Here is a 20270-nt window from a genome sequence, read left to right on the forward strand (position 1 = left end):
TGAGTATTAACCATGTCATTGATCTGGATCGTGTTTTCAAGTCTAGCATCCATGAAAATCCTGTTTGTTTAAACAGATTATCCTTAGCTTACTGTGCTCATTACCTCTTACTGACTGGAGAGAATATGCTTGAGTTTCTCATTTATAAAATATATGTTAAACAAAAACAGCTCTTAGGAAGGTATGGGGTTTGCCTTGATAGTAATTATTTTTCATAAGAGAACTTAAATCAGGATCTGAACAATGAATTGAGCATCCTCAACAGCCTACAGTTATGGCTTTAATCTCTGGTTACCTTCCCAAGGCGAACACTCTGCTCCAGAGTTGCGTGCTCGCTCAGGGCATCCAGAGGCCCTCCCCGCCCCTCCCCTTCTCTCTGGAGACTGAAAGCCAGCAAATGATCAGCAACTCCGGGCTGTGAATGGCTTTCTTTGCTTTCGGCTCTGTTTTGATTTGCACTCACATCATTATCCTGAACATAACTTCATGGGAAGGAATACCAATCCTTCAAACAAATAAAAAGAGCAGCGATGATCTAGTTCTCTTTTATATACTAAGGAAGCTTCTAAGGATGAATCTAATTTCAGGCCAATTCAACCTTGATGCCACTGAGAAAACCACAAACCTGAGTTGTGATTCGTGAATCCACCGGCGGATAGTACCATTCATTTATCAGGCTTTTCATTGGTAAAGAATGGAACCCTGAACCACGAACTATAAAATTAGATGCATTTAAGTGTTTTTCAAGCCACATCTCCATAACCCTTTGCCACCTCTACTTTTAGGTTGTGTGGGAGGTGGAATTTCTACAAATGGTCCAAAAGCTCAAGGCCCAAATGCCTGCAATCCGTGACCCCCACGACTGTGTTATGCCTACAGCACAGTCGACTTCAAAAGGGGAGATGATAGAGGTGGGACTAATCAAGTGAGCCTTGGAAAGTGAGAATTTTCTCCACCTGGTGGCAGAGAGGACGGCAAAAGGAGGCATCAGGGAGGTTCTAAGCATGAAAAGGATTGCACACACCATTGCTGGCTTGAAGATGGAACAGCCAAGTGGTGAGAAATGTATGTGGCCTGTAGAAGGTTAGACTGGTCCCCAGATGACAGCCAGCAAGAAAATGGGGACCTCAGAACTCTAGCCACAAGGAACTGGATTCTGTCAACAACTGAAGAATCACTGAAGCAGCTAAGAGTTCGGTTGGTTGACACCTTGGTTTTGGCCTGTGAGGCCCTGAGTAGAGAAGCCAGCTGAGCCCATGTGGATTTCTTTTTTGTTAATTTTTAAATTAATTTTATTCAAGTATAGTTGATTTACAGTGTTCTGTTAATTACTGCTAAACAGCAAAGTGATTCAGTTATACATATATATACACTTTTTCATATTCTTTTCCATTATGATTCATCATAGGATACTGAATATAGTTCCCTGTGCTATACAGTAGGACCTTGTTTTTTTATCCATTCTATACACAATAGTTTGCCTCTGCTAATCCCAAACTCCCAATCCCTCCCTCCCCCACCTACCCCTTGGCAACCACAAGTCTGTTCTCTATGTCTGTGAGTCTGTTTCTGTTTCGTAGATAAGTCCATTTGTGTCATATTTTAGATTCCATGTGGAGTTAATGACTGACTGAACTGTGAGATGATAAATGGGTGTTGATTTGAGCTGCTAGCTTTGTGGTCATGTGTTATGCGGCAACAGAAAAGGAATACACCTTGGTAATTTGCTGATTGGATCCTACAGCTTTCTTTTTTTTTGTTGTGGTTCATAATCCACTGAGTTTATATGCTGTGTGGCCTCAGGTGTATTACTTGTCCTTTTTGAGCCTATAAAACCTGCCTCACTGAGTTTTTATGAAGATTAAATGGGACCCACGTAAAGTGTTTACTGCAGGCCCTGGTGCTCCGCAGGATCTCAGTCAAGCTCCTTCTCTGCATGTGTATTTTCACAGTTCCCATCATCCCCCTATACACAGAGCTTCCTGCATATTACTGCACAGGGCCAGGGACGCTGTAGGTGCTCAATACATGTGCACTGGGTCTATACACAAACAATACTCACATTGTATTTATGTGTTGGAGAATGAACATATTAAAAACGTATACAAAGAAGTCCCTGTTCTCAAGCTGCCCAAGTTTGTAGGCGAGAATTATGTACACAAAGCATAGCAATATACGATCCCATTCATGCTACTAGGTACCAACTGCTAGGCCACAGCACCCTTCCACTGCTCCAAGAGGAGGAGTGATTTTGCAAGTGGACATAAGCAGGTGCAGAGAAGTTTTCAGTGATTAAGGACTGGAGGGAGGCGTGGTTTGGGTGGAGGGCAGGGTGCCTGAGTGGGGTACGATGGAAGGTGGAACTCATGCATTAAGCTGGGGACAGACTGCATTTCATGCCAACGGGTTTGGGCTTCTTCCTTCTGGCTCTGGGGAGCTCTCAGAGCGTTTTTGGCAGAGTAACCTGATCAGACTTGTACAGGAGAAAGGAAACACTGGTGTGGGATGGAGGGACTGCATAGGATGGACTGCAGATGAAGAGACTGGCAGAACCGAAACAGGCCGCTAATTTAGCGATATTCTTTAACGCTCAAGAAAAATGCACACAAATCTACTGAAGCCCACTATGCACAGTGAGGTCCTGCGATTCTAACACTTAGTATAATATCCTTTATAAAAAGGAATGTGCCTGCCCTGATGGACAGCAAAGCAAGGACTTCCTGTACGGGGAGGCACGGTGCCGCCTAGCTACCGCCCGAGCTGGTGAGCTCTGGAAGGGTGGAAGCGGGGAAGGCAGGCGTCTGGACCCCATAGATTACAACTAGTCTGGATTTTGGCAGCAACAGGGCTGGAACAGCACCTTCCTAGGGCTGAATGGGGGTGAGGGTGTTGGATTCCCTTCTAACTGGGAAACTTCCAGGAGTTCAGAGGAAGGATGAAAAGATACTTACTTCTGAAGTAACACTTGGAATTCCTCTTCTCATAGAAACAATGTTATAAATAGGTTCCATGGCTGGTCTCTGGAATGAACAACAGCAAGTCTGAAATCCAGTCCATTTGTAACTTTATTATTATATTGCCTTCTGTATATTTTACTAACAACCAGATTTGGGGAACAGGACCTGTTTGTAAAATGGAGATTCTCTGTGGTTAAGAGTTTATAATCATGCTAGGTAACCTGCTATCAATTCAAGGTTGTCTTGAAAATTCCATGTGTTGCTGCAGAGAACTAGATCAGGAGCTATTGGCTAAGGGTAATGGCTTGGAAACATTTCTATTTGAAAATGAATCACAGTTTCTGTTTTTACTAGAATAGAACTTTATTTGTGGCATCAAGATTTTAAAAAATGGTTTTATATTTTAAAGTATGCAATAAATTTTGATACATTAATCTTGATATCTTTTTCCCATATGAGAAGATTTTAAAAAACAATGTCAAGTGGCTTATAATCCAAACGAATTGTTTAACTTGATAATTCTCTGGAATAATTTCAGCATTATAAATAAAAAATGAAAAGAAGTAACCATTTAAATTAGGATGAAATGCATTTGTAGCACAATTTTATGCCTGTTAAAATTTGTTTGATTACAGAGAAAATAATAGGCTAAAATTATGTGCTTATAACTCTAAAAAAACCCGACGTCCTTGCTTTACATAAATGACCCTATTTACTTCCAGCCGTAGAATGCATTTGAGAAACTTTGCTCTCTGGGATGAGGGGCTGTGTTGCTTGATACAGGTTCCTTTTGGACCATCAGTGCACACCTGGGAGATGATGGTCTGTGGCTGGGGGCTGGTGGGAGTGTCTGGTCTCTTTAACACCCTGTTTTAGCTGAGTCACAGAATCATCCACGTGAATGAATCGGACGAAAAGCAAGCTTTATATTTTCTCAAGCTCTGATATCTGCTGTATTTCACAGAAGCGACAGTTAAACAATCATGTGGTAAAATCTTGTTTTAACAAAAATAGTTTTCACATTCAGTTCTACATAATGAGAACATTCCAAAATGCATTGGCCCATATTAATATTACTTTGCTCATGTAGAGAAAATGAATTCTGATGGTAAGATCCATGTACAGATAAACATGCATATGTATATCTGTATATATTCAATATCAGAGATGTTCCTACTTTCTTGTCTGTCAGCAGTCATTTTATTTTTAAATGAAGAGATTTTTCTTTGGGAGTGTAGTTCATGTTCACACCTGATTTGACAAAATCTGATGGTCAGCGCAAAGCACCTTCTGATCATATGATACTTTACAAAGCATCTTTCTGGAATTTACAATAATCTTACATGACAATGAGAGTGTGCATGATTATTTTCCTTTGACAGGTGAAGAACCAGGAGCCCGGAGAGGTGAAGTATGCTGCTTCAGTTTAAACATTTGGTAAGTGATAAAATTAGGGCTACACCTGGTGGTCTCCCCTGAATGCTAGTTAGCAAGGTGAAGATAAGACACAGGGTATATAGATCTGTGAATTACTCTCCCTAAGCTGAGCTGCTGATGTGCTGTTTGGAAAGTGGTTTTGCTTTTGTCACATGGGACATCCCTACCAGGTGCTGAATGGTACCCATTGTGTTAGACCCCAACAAACTTTAACCAAGAGCCAGATGCACTTTTTACAACTCTCAGAGTATGCATATATATATATATATATGTATGTATGTACTTAAGAAGATTAATAACATATATTTACAATTACCCCTAAATCACAAAGATACCATATTGAGAAATAGCTTTATCTTTTTGCAAGAGCATTTTCTATATAATCATTCCAATGTAGGTATAAAATATATAAATACCGTCTTGGCACACTTATCTTTGCAGGTGCACTGGGACACTTTCCCTTTTGCCTTATTCTGCTCACCCCGACTGACTTTTGATTGTTTGAAAATTCCTTTACACATCTCTAAATTCCTTGAGGATGGGGACTCAGCTAGATTTCTTTGAAGCTGACAACTCTCACCCCAGGGCCTAGACAGAGCTATGCACATCGCAGGCATTCAGTAAACCTTCACTGAATACATGCACAGGATTTTTATGTACTTCAGTTTGGTTAAAGTCGGAGTCTATCTGTGGCATTTTGCCTAAAGAGTTTTGGATTTATAGCAAAACATTTTCATAGTAAACAGGTTTTTAAAAAAGCATAAGAAATATGGTAATTTAATACAAATTATACCTTATAACTATTCTTTGGTTATTTTTAACAAATTATTTGGTTTTTTGACTAAAGTGAAATACTAAAAATATAAAAATGCAACTGCAGAGATTAGCTTAATCTGTAAACATAATAAACCCTGTAAACATATATTTACTACATAATTGTGCAACTGTAAAGAATGACTAGTAAAGGCAAGTATTATACATTTAACTTAGTTCTTCAAGGCTTATTTAGGAATACTGCTTTGTCAAGCTTTAGTTTGAAGAAGGAATTCTTTTAACTAAACTAACACAGTAAAGAGTGATGACTCTACCAATGAGCCATAAGGATATACAGGCAAGAGGGAGGCGTTAATACCTTTAACCCTTTGCAAATCTGAATTTGCTTCACGTCTTATGAACCACCTTGCTTAGTAAAACCGCATATTAACAAAAGCCAAATGCTTTTTAAAATGAAGAAGTAAACAGCTTTTTGCAAGTGAATCAGTTGACTAAAAATATAGGTAACATACTTTCTAAGATTTTTCCAAAAATCTGGGCAGTAACGTGCAGTAGGCAGGTCTACAAAATAATAACTAGCTTCAGGCAGCACTGACTATATTGTAGTGTACTCAATATTAAAGTTTTCTCCCCCAATTTCAGTTTCCTTCTCAAAAAGCATCAAACTTTTCACACATGACACTTATCACAAATATTTCACAGTTATAATTTCAGTAGTTTAAGAAACTGCCTGGCAAATACTGTAAAAGAGGTAAATGTCAAGGACAAAACTCACGATTTCAGGCACACAGGACTTATATACTAGAGGGTGAACTCAAGATAGAACAAAACAACTGCGTAAAAGCAACACCTTATATAAGTGAATGAAATAATGGAAAAGTTGTCATTTCTTCCAATTAGAAGAATTATTTCTTCTAATTCTTTGACATGATTTTCTCCAATTATCTGGGAAGCATCAATAGCCAAGGGGTTAGTAGTTCCCTGGAAAATTTTAAGTCAAGATTTTGCTTACAAAAAAGCGGCAGTAAAACACCACAGATTGTTACTTGTAATCTAATCAACGCCATCAAAACCCTGAGTGTTCTCAATGGCCATCTGAAGTTTATCCCATAATTCTTCAAATGACTCATACGGTGGCAAGTCCAAGCGATTAAAGCTGAAAGAACAGAGAGGGGCTGGTTATTGCAGACACTGACAAAGTGAGTTCCCAGGGCAAACTATTCATGGTGCAGCTATGCGTGCTATGTTTCAACCACACGAAAAGACCTTTTCTCCTCAGGGAGAAGGAATGTTTAGGATTGGACTCTAGGTGTGGACTCTCCCCATGGATTCTTGGTGGTGACCTCTCACCTCCACCCTGATCTCCAAACGTCTGGGCTCCTGTCATTTGAACCTTCAAAATGGAATGTTCTAGTCCTTCTTGGGATGGATCATCATTCATGTGATGGAAGCAAGATATGGTCAACAGTTTACCTTCTTTTTTTGGCTGTACCGTGTGGCATCTGGGATCTTAGTTCCCTGACCAGGTATCGAACCCGTGCCCCCTACAGTGGAAGCACTGAATCTTAACCACTGGACCACCAGGGATGTCCCCAGGTCAAAAGTTTAGATGGGTCTCTCCAGTGTTCAGCTGCCTGGTCTTCGGGCCTGCCCAGTAAAGAAACAGCTGTTCCTGGGTTGGTGTGGCTGATTCCCGGCCCTCCTCCTCTCCTCTCCCCCCTCCCCCTCCATATCTGCCACCAACACAGCACAGAGGGGACTAGACCTTCCGTACCCAGACTGTAAGAGGACCTTCTGTCTCTGAGGACTTGTTCTCTAGGGTCAGAGAAACTGCTTACCACGTATGAGCTCTTGGCAGCTTCTCAGGGGTGCCCCACTGCTCAACTGTAAATGACTGTGGTCCGTTTGAGCCTACAAGGAAGAAGAGTTGCTTTGGTTTCAATTTGTCTTACAGGAATTTCTGGGCATTTCACAACTCACTTTTGCTAATGTAGAACTTAAACACACAGAGAACATCTAGTTGCTTTAAACTCAGAAGAAATAATGTTGTCCTGGGCCTGATGACTTTACTGTCCAGCCATGAAATGAGGTCTCCTCTTCTATCAGTGCATTTGGGACCACAGTATCCCTCTGCCCTGGGGCAGGGGGTGGGGATTGTGTGTCTGACGGGGCTTTGGCTGTTTCCTAGCCCTGCATTTCCATATACCCCCTCTGTCATAGGTACACAGAAAATGTGTGTTTTTGAGTCCCACTGAAAACAGCTTTTTCTGATTATTTTTTCTCCATTGCTTTATTTTCTTTGCAGTGAGATTATATAATGAAAGATGCAAAAATCACCTGAAATTCCACCATTAAATCTGAGTAAACATCCTATCATGAATCTTTTTGTGCAGGTGCATCTATATAGGATTTTATGTGCACGGGATCATGTTATACATGCTACATTTTCCTCCTATTATGGACATTCTTAGAAACTTTTTTTTTTCCTTTGGAGTTTTCGCTTAGCTCTTCCTTCTCCAATTCTCAAATTCCTCCAACCTCCCAGGTCATCAATGCTGACAACATGATGAGACACCTTCCATACTTCTCTGATGTCTTAGACTCATATCCAAATATGTGTGTGTGAGGATAATTGTCAGAAGCAGCACTAAAAATACCTAAATTTTCCATATTACTCTTTTCTAAAAAGCATTGCTTTTCACACATCACCCATCACAATTATCCATACAGTTAAAATTTCAGTACTTTTGTCATTGTGTTTTCCATAGCATGGAATCATATTTCCCTTTCCTCTTGATTCTCTCACCTAAACAATCCATCTGGAAAACTTCCTGTAAGTCAACCAATATCAATGTAACATACTTTTGCGTGGAAGTTCGCACTTGGCTTCCCGAGGCACCCCTTTCCCCTTCGCGAGTAAAGCCTGGGTACAGAATGTCACCATCCTTTGCCTGATCTCACCAAACAAGCCTTCTGACAGGTCTCCCATCATCTAGCTTTCTCCTGGCTTCAGTCCATCTTCTCCAGGATGACCTAGGATCTCGGTGCTCCGGCCAGGTGTCAGGCCTGAGCCTCTGAGGTGGGAGAGCTGAGTTCAGGACATTGGTCCACAAGAGACCTCCCAGCCCCTCGTAATATCAGTTGGTGAGAGCTCTCCCAGAGATCTCTATCTCAATGCTAAGACCCAGCTCCCCTGAACAACCAGCAAGCTACAGTGCTGGACACCCCATGCCAAACAACTAGGAACACAGGAACACAACCCCACCCATTACCAGAGAGGCTGCCTAAAATCATAATAAGTTCACAGACACCCCAAAACACACCACTGGATGTGGTCCTGCCCACCAGAAAGACAAGATCCAGCCTCAACCATCAGAACACAGGCACCAGTCCCCTCCACCAGGAAGCCTACACAACCCACTGAACCAACATACCCACTGATGTCAGACACCAAAAACAACGGGAACTATGAACCTGCAGCCTGTGAACCCCACACACAGTAAGTTAAGCAAAATGAGAAGACAGAGAAATACACAGCAGATGAAGGAGCAAGGTAAAAACCTAACAGACCAAACAAATGAAGAGGAAATAGGCATCTACCCGAAAAAGAATTCAGAGTAATGAAAGTAAAGATGATCCAAAATCTTGGGAATAGAACAGAGAAAATATAAGAAACGTTTAACAAGGACCTAGAAGAACTAAAGAGCAAACAAACAATTATGAACAACACAATAAATGAAATGAAAAATTCTCTAGAAGGAATCAATAGCAGAATAACTGAGGTAGAAGAAAGGATAAGTGACCTGGAAGATAAAATAGTGGAAATAACTACCGCAGAGCAGAATAAAGAAAAAAGAATGAAAAGAATTGAGGACAGTCTCAGAGACCTCTGGGACAACATTAAACGCACCAACATTTGAAATACAGGGGTCCCAGAAGAAGAAGAGAAAAAGAAAGGGACTGAGAAAGTATTTGAAGAGATTATAGTTGAAAACATTGCTAATATGGGAAAGGAAATACTCAGTCAAGTCCAGGAAGCGCAGAGAGTCCCATACAAGATAAATCCAAGGAGAAACACGCCAAGACACATATTAATCAAACTATTAAAACTTAAACACAAAGAAAACATATTAAAAGCAGCAAGGGAAAAGCAACAAATAATATACAGGGGAATCCCCATAAGGTTAACAGCTGATCCTTCAGCAGAAGCTCTGCAAGCCAGAAGGGTGTGGCAGGACATATTTAAAGTGATGAAAGGGAAAAGCCTACAACCAAGATTACCCAGCAAGGATCTCATTCAGATTTGATGGAGAAATTAAAACCTTTACAGACAAGCAAAAGCTAAGAGAATTCAGCACTACAACAAATGCTAAAGGAACTTCTCTAGGCAGGAAACACAAGAGAAGGAAAAGACTACAATAACAAACCCAAAACAATTAAGAAAATGGTAATAGGAACATACATATCAATAATTCCCTTAAATGTAAATGGATTAAATGCTCCAACCAAAAGACAAAGACTGGCTGAATGGATACAAAAACAAGACCCGTATACATGCTGCCTACAAAAGACCCACTTCAGACCTATGGACATGTACAGACTGACAGTGAGGGGATGGAAAAAAAGATATTCCATGCAAATGGAAATAAAAAGAAAGCTGAAGTAGCAATTCTCATATCAGATAGAATAGACTTTAAAATAAAGACTATTACAAGAGACAAAGAAGGACACTACATAATGATCAAGGGATCAATCCAAGAAGAAATAATAACAATTGTAAATATTTATGCACCCAACATAGGAGCACCTCAATACATAGGGCAAATGCTAACAACCATAAAAGGGGAAATTGATAGTAACACAATAACAGTAGGGGACTTTAACACCCCACTTTCACCAATGGACAGATGATCCAAAATGAAAATAAATAAGGAAACACAAGCTTCAAATGACACATTAAACAAGATGGACTTAATTGATATTTATAGGACATTCCACCCCCAAACAACAGAATACACTTTCTTTTCAAGCACTCATGGAATATTCTTCAGGATAGATCATATCTTGGGTCACAAATCAAGCCTTGGTAAATTTAAGAAAATTGAAATTGTATCAAGTATCTTTTCCGACCACAACACTATAGGACTAGATATCAATTACAGGGAAAAAATGGTAAAAAATACAAATACATGGAGACTAATCAATACTCTACTAAATAACCAAGAGATCACTGAAGAAATAAAAAAATATCTATAAACAAATGACAATGAAAACACGACGGCCCAAAACCTATGGGATGCCGCAAAAGCAGTTCTAACAGGGAAGTTTAGAGCAATACAATCCTACCTCAAGAAACAAGAAAAATCTCAAATAAACAACCTAACCTTACACCTAAAGCAGTTAGAGAAAGAAGAACAAAAAACCCCCCAAAGTTAGCAGAAGGAAAGAAATCATAAAGACCAGATCAGAAATAAATGAAATAGAAATGAAGGAAACAATAGCAAAGATCAATAAAACTAAAAGCTGGTTCTTTGAGAAGATAAACAAAATTGACACAGAATTAGAAATGAAAGAGGAGAAGTAACAACTGACACTGCAGAAATACAAAGGATCATGGGAGATTACAGCAAGCAAGTATATGCCAATAAAATGGACAACCTGGAAGAAATGGACAAATTTTTAGAAAAGCACAACCTTTTGAGACTGAACCAGGAAGAAATAGAAACAGACCAATCACAAGCACTGAAATTGAAACTGTGATTAAAAATTTTCCAACAAACAAAAGCCCAGGACCAGAGGGCTTCACAGGTGAATTCTATCAAACATTTAGAGAAGAGCTAACACCCATCCTTCTCAAACTCTTACAAAAAATTGCAGAGGAACACTCCCAAACTCATTCTATGAGCCCACCGTCTCCCTGACACCAAAACCAGACAAAGATACTCAAAAAAAGAAAATTACAGACCAGTATCACTGATGAATATAGATGCAAAAATCCTCAACAAAATACTAGCAAACAGAATCCAACAACACATTAAAAGTTGATACACCATGATCAAGTGGGGTTTATCCCAGGGATGCAAGGACTTTTCCATATATGCAAATCAATCAGTGTGATACATCATAATAACAAATTGAAGGATAAAAACAATATGATCATCTCAATAGATGCAGAGAAAGCTTTTGACAAAATTCAACACCGATTTATGATAAAAACTCTCCAGAAAGTGGGCATACAGGGAACCTACCTCAACATAATAAAGGCCATATATGACAAACCTACAGCAAACATCATTCTAAATGGTGAAAAACTGAAAGCATTTCCTCTAAGATCAGGAACAAGACAAGGATGTCCACTCTTGCCACTATTATTCGACATAGTTTTGGAAGTCCTAGCCACGGCAGTCAGAGGAGAAAAAGAAATAAAAGGAATACAAATTGAAAAAGAAGAAGTGAAACTGTCACTATTTGCAGATGACATGATACTATACATAGAGAATCCTAAAGATGCCACCAGAAAACTACTAGAGCTAATCAATGAATTTGGTAAAGTTGCAGGATACAAAATTAATGCACAGAAATCTCCTGCATTCCTATACACTAATGATGAAAAATCTGAAAGAGAAATCAAGGAAACACTCCCATTTACCATTGCAACAAAAAGAATAAAATACCTAGGAATAAACCTACCTAAGGAGACAAAAGACCTGTATGCAGAAAACTATAAGACACTGATGAAAGAAATTAAAGATGATAAAAACAGATGGTGAGATATACCATGTTCTTGGATGGGAAGAGTCAACATTGTGAAAATGACTCTACTATCCAAAGCAATGTACAGATTCAGTGCAATCTCTATCAAACTACCAATGGAATTTTTCAGAGAACTAGAACAAAAAATTTCACAATCTGTATTGAAACACAAAAGGCCCCGAATAGCCAAAGCAATCCTGAGAAAGAAAACAGAGCTGGAGGAATTAGGCTCCCTGACTTCAGACTATACTACAAAGCTACAGTAATCAAGACTGTATGGTACTGACACAAAAACAGAAATATAGATCAATGGAACAGGATAGAAAGTCCAGAGATAAACCCACACACATATGGTCACCTTATCTTTCATAAAGGAGGCAAGAGTATACAATGGAGAAAAGACAGCCACTTCAATAAGTGGTGCTGGGAAAACTGGACAGCTACATGTAAAAGAATGAAATTAGAACACTCCCTAACATCATACACAATAATAAACTCAAAATGGATTAAAGACCTAAATTTAAGGCCAGACACTATAAAACTCTTAGAGGATAACATAGGTAGAACACTCTATGACATAAATCACAGCAAGATCCTTTTTGACCCACCTCCTAGGGAAAGGGAAATAAAAACAAAAATAAACAAATGGGACCTAATGAAACTTAAAAGCTTTTGCACAGCAAAGGAAACCATAAACAAGATGAAAAGACAACCCTCAGAATGGGAGAAAATATTTGCAAATGAAGCAGCTGACAAAGGATTAATCTCCAAAATATACAAGCAGCTCATGTAGCTCAATATCAAAAAAACAAACAACCCAATCCAAAAATGGGCAGAAGACCTAAACAGACATTTCTCCAGAGAAGATATACAGATTGCCAACAAACACATGAAAGGATGCTCAACATCACTAATCATTAGAGAAATGCAAATCAAAACTACAATGAGGTATCACCTCACACTGGTCAGAATGGCCATCATCAAAAAGTCTACAAACAATAAATGCTGGAGAGGGTGTGGAAAAAAGGGAACACTCCTGCACTGTTGGTGGGAATGTAACTTGATACAGCCACTATGGAGAACAGTATGGAAGTTCCTTAAAAAACTAAAAATAGAACTACCATGCGACCCAGCAATCCCACTACTGGGCATATACCCTGAGAAAACCATAATTCAAAAAGAGTCATGGGCTTCCCTGGTGGCGCAGTGGTTGAGAGTCCGCCTGCCGATGCAGGGGACACGGGTTTGTGCCCCGGTCTGGGAAGATTCCCACATGCCGCGGAGCGGCTGGGACCGTGAGCCGTGGCCGCTGAGACTGCGCATCCGGAGCCTGTGCTCTGCAATGGGAGGCGCCACAGCAGTGAGGGGCCCGCGTACCGCAAAAACAAACAAACAAAGAGTCATGTACCACAATGTTTACTGCAGCACTATTTACAATAGCCATGACATGGAAACAACCTAAGTGTCCATCGGCAGATGAATGGATAAAGAAGATGTGGCACATATATACAATGGAATATTACTCAGCTATAAAAAGAAACGAAATTGATTTATTTGTAGTGAGGTGGATGGACCTAGAGTCTATCATACAGAGTGAAGTAAGTCAGAAAGAGGAAAACAAATACTGTATGCTAACACATATACATGGAATCTAAGAAAAAAAAAAAGGTTCTGAAGAACCTAGGGGCAGGACGGGAATAAAAATGCAGACGTAGAGAATGGACTTGAGGACATGGGGAAGGGGAAGGGTAAGCTGGGACGAAGTGAGAGAGTGGCATGGACATATATACACTACCAAATGTAAAATAGATAGCTAGTGGGAAGCAGCCGCATAGCACAGGGAGATCAGCTCGGTGCTTTGTGACCACCTAGAGGGGTGGGATAGGGAGGGTGGGAGGGAGACACAAGAGGGAGGGGATATGGGGATATATGTATACGTATAGCTGATTCACTTTGTTATAAAGCAGAAACTAACACACCATTGTAAAGGAATTATACTCCAATAAAGATGTTAAAAAAAATGTACCATACTTTTTATTGGCTAGGTAATACTGCACTGCAATATTAACATTCTGAAGCAACTTCTACTTCTTTTGTAAACCCTTAAGAATTTGAATTTATAGTCTAACACTAATAACTCTGGGCCTGTGTGTGGGATATCTCCCCCAAATTCCAAAAAATTCATTATATCAGTGGACGGCTGTAGGCCTGGGCTGCATAAAAGAGGGCACTGGATCTACAGATGGAAGGGGTGTTTGCCCTGCTTAACTGGATTTGTCTTTCCAATGAGCACATTGGTGAGCAGCAAAGCTCTTGTCTCAGCCTTCCTACTGGGAGTGGTTACTCTAGGTGGAGAAGTGGCAGCTGCTTGACAGGTTCTGCAAACAGATATAAATGAAGCTTAACAAGGAAACCAGGTTTACCAAGGAGGGGACAGTGGGGCTCCAATCTTGGCTCTACTTCCTCTGAAAGATTTGTTCTTCTTGGTATCTTTAAAAGCAGGTAAATGTCATTCCAATAAACAGAATATTTAACTTCATTTAGTCCGTTCTTTCCCCAAATGTATTCTACTATGATACTCTCTGTGTTTTGTTGTACGCTTATTAACACCCTGTGGAACTTTATATGCTGCCTGCCCCCTAAACCATCACACTACAGGCAATGCTTTTTCTGCAATGGAATGCAGGGTGGGAATCAAATTTAAAATTCAAGAACGGGAAGTAACTTGAGTCATTTCATGTTTGCAGTTTTTTCCTTTGCTCTCTGATTAGAAGGTGTACATATATTTTGACCTACTTTAGTGTATCGAATTATAATCATTTTAAAATCTTAATGTTTAAAATTAAGCTAAATATTTGTATAAATGATAGAAGCTTGAAGACTAGTCAGCCATGAAAAAGACAACTGCCATAAGCTCCATCTTTTAATGATCGATGGAAATCCTTACCATACAGTTCAGCAAATCCATTCATAGGCACACGGGATGTGCCAGTGACAAACTGAAGTAATCGTATTCTTTTTTCTGAGTCCATCATTAAAACAGCCTGCGAAAGATTAAAGCAGCACTTAGGGGCATCACTGGGAAAAAACGGTAACAAAGCTATCCTGAAAAATATGCTATCAGAATTTAGTTAGAGCATTAATGATCACTTATGAAATGTGCATGTTTCTTTTAGTTCAAGTTGTGCTTGTGGGTGGTTCACGAAGTTCTTGAAACTTCATTTCCAAGGCTACACGGTAACTCTTTAGAATGGGATTATAGCCTAATAAAGTGACAACATTTCCTCTCAGATGTGACTCACGGCTTTTAAAAAATTGTTATTTACTGGTATTATTGAGTAGCATACACATTTCTGTATAAGATGGAAAATCACATTCCAAGGAGCCATGCAGGAGTCCCAGAGAATACACTGCAGGTTATTACAAGTTCCCTTGAAGAGTCCCAACTTTAGTAAGGAATCAAGTGCTTATCTTAGCTGTCACTGCCGCTTACTACATTCTGCACATTTTACGTATCTAAAAATATGTATGGAGGTTGGAACCATATTCCAGAAGGTAAACGTGTACAGTACAAAATCAAAGATAATTTTGGCAGGGCTATATATATTTTTAGTCGTATCTCTGTGTGATCCACTAGTATAGTTAAATATGATTGAATCTACTGAAAAGTAATTTATGAAAATAGAAGCTTTCCATTACCTTCCAAAACCACTGGATGACTTGATGATTTACACTGTAGCCATTTTTGTACTTTGTGTGTTCTCTCCAGTCATTCACATCGACATCTCCCAAGCCACACATCAGAAGCTACGTAATAAGAAATGTCAAACTGTAGACATGAAAAATAATGGGAACAAAAGTCCTGTTTTAAGATATGAACTATATTTCTTACCTCTAGTTCATTTTCATCAAAAATTTTGATGAGATCCTGTGGTATCAGTTCAAAAAATCCCTAGTAGAAAGAATATATTTAAAATCCTGGTCAGTGGGGTCAATGGACAATCCCATACTTCGTCTTCTTCCACTATACATTCATGGGCTCTTAACTGATATTTCAGTGTTGGCAAGAAAGTATACATGTCTGTTCTCTCACTGATTCCTCAAAGTGGCTATTTTAAAACTTCCCCACAATTTTTAAGCCTCCTCCTCTTCCATGTCACCCCTTCTTTACAGCAGATAATTTCTACTTGAGAGAGAAAACAGAGGCAATTCTGCAGAATGGCAGATTGCAGGAGGCAATTCTGAAGGATTCCTCAACCTTCTGCATCCCCACATACCAATCAGCACCAACATCCACGAGGGCCTCCTCCCCACTGCTGTGGAGAGAGGGACCACTTCCTCTCTGTGCTTCATCTGCTTCCTCAAGGATGTCATCACTAAACCTTTATTAGCTCACTCTTGATGCATCTAAATTTGTTCAAGCCTTATCTACCTTAAAAACAAAACAAGAAAGCAAGCCCCTCTTTCTGCTTTCCACGCTCTGGACAGTGTTACTACGCATTTCCAAATCCCCTCGCTCACCCCCATCTATCCCTCAACCACTGCAATCTGACCTCTTCATCAATGCTTCCCTGAAGGTGTCCTGGAGAAACTCAAAGACAGCTTTGCAGCTACATCTACTACATGCTTTTTAGTTCCCTATCTTATTTGACTTCTCTGCACTACGATATTGTTGACAACACCTTTGTTCTTGAAACTCTGCTGTTGTTGATGGTTTTCCTCCTATGTCTGTCTGCCTTTGCTGATTTCTTTTGGTGTCTCCGTTTCTCCTGTCCGTTCCTTAAATGTTGGTGTTCCCACATCCTCACGTGTGGCCATCCACTCTCACCGTTCTTACTGTTCTTTTGAATTTTCCATCTTGTCTAGTCCACACCTCCACTACACACATGCAGAGGATCCCCAGATCTCTATCCTTTAAATCACCCTAAGCTATAGATCTCCCTTCCTGAGAGCCACTCACAGCTTTCTTCCCACTGTCCTTACCATTTCTCCCCGGGATTACTGCAGCACTTTCCAACTAGCCTCTGCGGCTCGTCTTGCCCTCTCTAGCTCATTACATACCACTTCCAGAATGATCTGACCAAAATGTATCAATACATTGAATCCTGGTGTTCTATTGTTAATAGCCTTTAATGCCACCTTCTTCCCTCACTGGACTTCAGAGAAAACTCCGAACAAACAGGGCCCCCATCATCTGGTTCTTCCCATCTCTCCAGGCTTAATTTCACCTCTTGCATCCTCTTATTCAGTACAGCAATGGCTTGTATTCTCTCTAACGTGTGCCCAGTCTGTCTTACTGCCACACTTCACAGGTGCTGCTCCCTCTGCTTAGAATTGCATTTCCTCTTCCTCTGTGGCTGGCCGATCCCTCGAGCCCTCCCCTCTCCTGCCTCCACCTCTCTCTGCTCTGGTTTCTACCTCTCTTCTCTGCTCACCTAGTACTGCAGGCTTCCCTCTGTCCATTTCCCCCTTTAGAGTCTCTGCTCCTTGACAGCAGGACCTATGTCTTTTTGCCTCTCGCATAGCACCAGACACAGTCAGTGCTCAATGTTGAATAAATGAAAAAGTATGTGATAAATATTTAACAGAAGACTTTTAGTTAGCTTAGGAAATGAATGCCCTGACAACAGCCTAAATGTCTATCAACTGGCAAGTTTAAGTAACTTATGAATTTAGAGTATGAATAAAAGGCAGCCACAAAGAAAGGTCGTTATATATCTTGACAGGTAAAGACCTCCAATAAGTATTTGATAAGAGAAGAAAGTGAGTCACAAACCAACATGTATGATGTGACCCCATTTAGGAAAAGAAACAAATAGTATATTCCACCATCCCTCTAGCACTCTTGTTCCTTTGTTCACCCAAGGTTACTTAAGGTGAGGGGAATGGGACTGGGAAAGCTGAGGGGGATTCATGTTAAGGAGGACTGTTTATTGCATGGATTTCTTGAATGATTGCGTTTTAACTCAACATCTATTCATTTAATATTTTGTCAGTATGAAAATGAATTTAAAATGGTTTTAAAAAGTCATATACTACTTTTTCTCTGACATGATAAGGCCCAATATTTAAAACTTACGGACTGTACTTTGAAGTTATCGAAGAGGAAACAAAATGAGTACCTCTTTAAAAGCAGCCATTTGCTTCTGGATTCGGTTTACAAATCGCCATTGTATTACAAGACTAAAAGAAACAAAACATTTCATCGTTTTCACAGGAAACAAGAAAAACTGTTAAGGTACATGTATTCTGGTTAGAAACAAAAAATAAAGACTAGCTAAGCCCAAGGCAAAAACATGAACGTGAGTGAGTAATATGACATGGTTACAGAAAGAGAAAAAGAACATTGAGGCTCTGACTCTGGGGTAAGAGAAAGAAGGTACAAAGAGTCTTCCCAGAAAGAAGTATAAAATTATTTCCAATAATTTACTAAATAGAGTAAAATACTTACAACAAAATACTTACTAAATATATTCCTTTTTGTTCTTATTGGTGACGACTATTTCTGATCCGCCGTTTTTCAACTCATGTTGATGGGTCTAAAATTAAGCATGATACCTTGATATGTTATTTTAGTGAAAAAAATTAAGTATAAATATGATAGTTATACCAGAAACCTGGTGTTTTAAATTAAATCCATTCAAAAGCTAAGAAAACTTGAAATATTAGTTTTACTAAAATAAATATGGAATGAGTCAAATGTTAAAGAAGCAGAAATTCTTTCTGAGAGACAGCTTTCGTTACTGGAAAGTAAATTTAAAAATAGAGTGCAGAAATATGTTGAGTACATGCATTATTTAACATCTAAACTTAAGTTATAACATTTCACTTAAGTTATTAAACTTAAGTTCTAAAGTTCCACAATTTACGTACCATTTTAATTAATCAAAATTTACAAACCTGTCCAAAAAGTTCTTCATCTATGACAAACCTGAGGTCCAGTTCTGTTGGATCGTTTTCAAGAATCCATCTTAGTGAATTGTAATACTCACTATCCTAAATGGGAAAGATTGCATATTTAAAATTTGTGTATAGAAAGAAGATACCTGAATCTGCAAAGAAAGTATGCTGAGGGTCTGAATAATTGGACAAAAGAGGAAAAGGTCAGTTGGACATCTTTTACACACACACACAAGTATTACAAAGAGATGAATGACCAGTAAGTATAAGTGCATATATCAATAGCGTGGTGCCTGCTTAAAAGTTTTGAAGTCTAACTCTGGAAGTAGTGGAGGTACAGATTTTATTATCCAGTTAAAGGGTTAGTTTTGACATGAATCCTAACTGCTGTGAATACTCAGGAGCACTCAACACCTGTTTCACATGGCCTGTAAGACTGTGTTTGAAGTGTTTAAGCAGCTCTGAGGAGGCCATTATTTATATCTGGCCCAAGTTGAAGAAAAATCTCAAATTAAATACAAAACTTCAGTTAACCAATGCCAGTAACTGTGCAATTTTATGATTTATGAAGAATTATACTGTTCACACAAATAATGTGTCACAAAAATGGGACTTGGTAACACAGACGAGGTCTCAGAATCCATGTGTTCACACACTGTGTGATGCTATTCAGCGTAGGTTACAAAGTTATAGTCAAGGATTTAATCCTTGGGTTTCTGTTTCTTTTATTAATTTTTATATTTTATTTATTTTTTTATACAGCAGGTTCTTATTAGTTATCCATTTTATACATATTAGTGTATATATGTCAATCCCAATCTCCCAGTTCATCACACCACCACCCACCCCTCACTTTGCCCCCTTGGTGTCCATATGTTTGTTCTCTACACCTGTGTCTCAATTTCTGCCCTGCAAAAAATGGTTCATCTGTACCACTTTTTCTAGGTTCCACATATATGCGTTAATATACAATATTTGTTTTTCTCTTTCTGTCTTACTTCACTCTGTATGACAGACTCGAGATCCATCCACGTCTCGACAAATTACCCAATTTCGTTCCTTTTTATAGCTGAGTAATATTCCATTGTATATATGTACCACATCTTCTTTATCCATTCATCTGTAGATGGGCATTTAGGTTGCTTCCATGACCTGGCTATTGTAAATAGTGCTGCAATGAACATTGGGGTGCATGTGTCTTTTTTTTTTTTTTATGGACCCAGGTTGCCACTTCAGGTGGTCAAAATAAGTCATCAACTTCTTGATTTCTTGCATAAGCCTTCTTTGGTGAGCATTTTTTTTTAATCCACTAGGGAATATAAGTATAATACACTTTTTAAATTTAATTTTATTTTTTTATATAGCAGGTTCTTATTAGTTATCCATTTTATACACATCAGTGTATACATGTCAATCCCAATCTCCCAATTCATCCCACCACGCCGCCCC

General features: G+C 39.2%; 1 protein-coding gene across 5 annotated transcripts in view; it reads right to left on the reverse strand.

The window, feature by feature from the left end:
- Positions 1 to 3484: 3484 nt before the first annotated feature.
- The window catches only part of NEDD4 (NEDD4 E3 ubiquitin protein ligase), a 158408-nt gene continuing 141622 nt past the window's right edge, over positions 3485 to 20270 (reverse strand). For all 5 annotated transcript variants that reach the window (XM_029239278.1, XM_029239277.1, XM_029239276.1 and 2 more), the window contains 8 exons: positions 18822 to 18917; positions 18387 to 18460; positions 18044 to 18104; positions 15814 to 15873; positions 15621 to 15728; positions 14869 to 14965; positions 7007 to 7079; positions 3485 to 6324 (listed from right to left, as the gene is read on the reverse strand). In XM_029239278.1, coding sequence (XP_029095111.1) covers positions 6222 to 6324; positions 7007 to 7079; positions 14869 to 14965; positions 15621 to 15728; positions 15814 to 15873; positions 18044 to 18104; positions 18387 to 18460; positions 18822 to 18917 — 672 coding nt within the window. In that variant the 3' untranslated portion in view covers positions 3485 to 6221. The remainder of the gene's footprint in view (positions 6325 to 7006; positions 7080 to 14868; positions 14966 to 15620; positions 15729 to 15813; positions 15874 to 18043; positions 18105 to 18386; positions 18461 to 18821; positions 18918 to 20270) is intronic.

Source organism: Monodon monoceros, unplaced genomic scaffold (assembly GCF_005190385.1).
Source record: "Monodon monoceros isolate NGI ecotype Baffin Bay Population unplaced genomic scaffold, NGI_Narwhal_1 Super_Scaffold_21, whole genome shotgun sequence".
NCBI classification, from domain to species: domain Eukaryota; kingdom Metazoa; phylum Chordata; class Mammalia; order Artiodactyla; family Monodontidae; genus Monodon; species Monodon monoceros.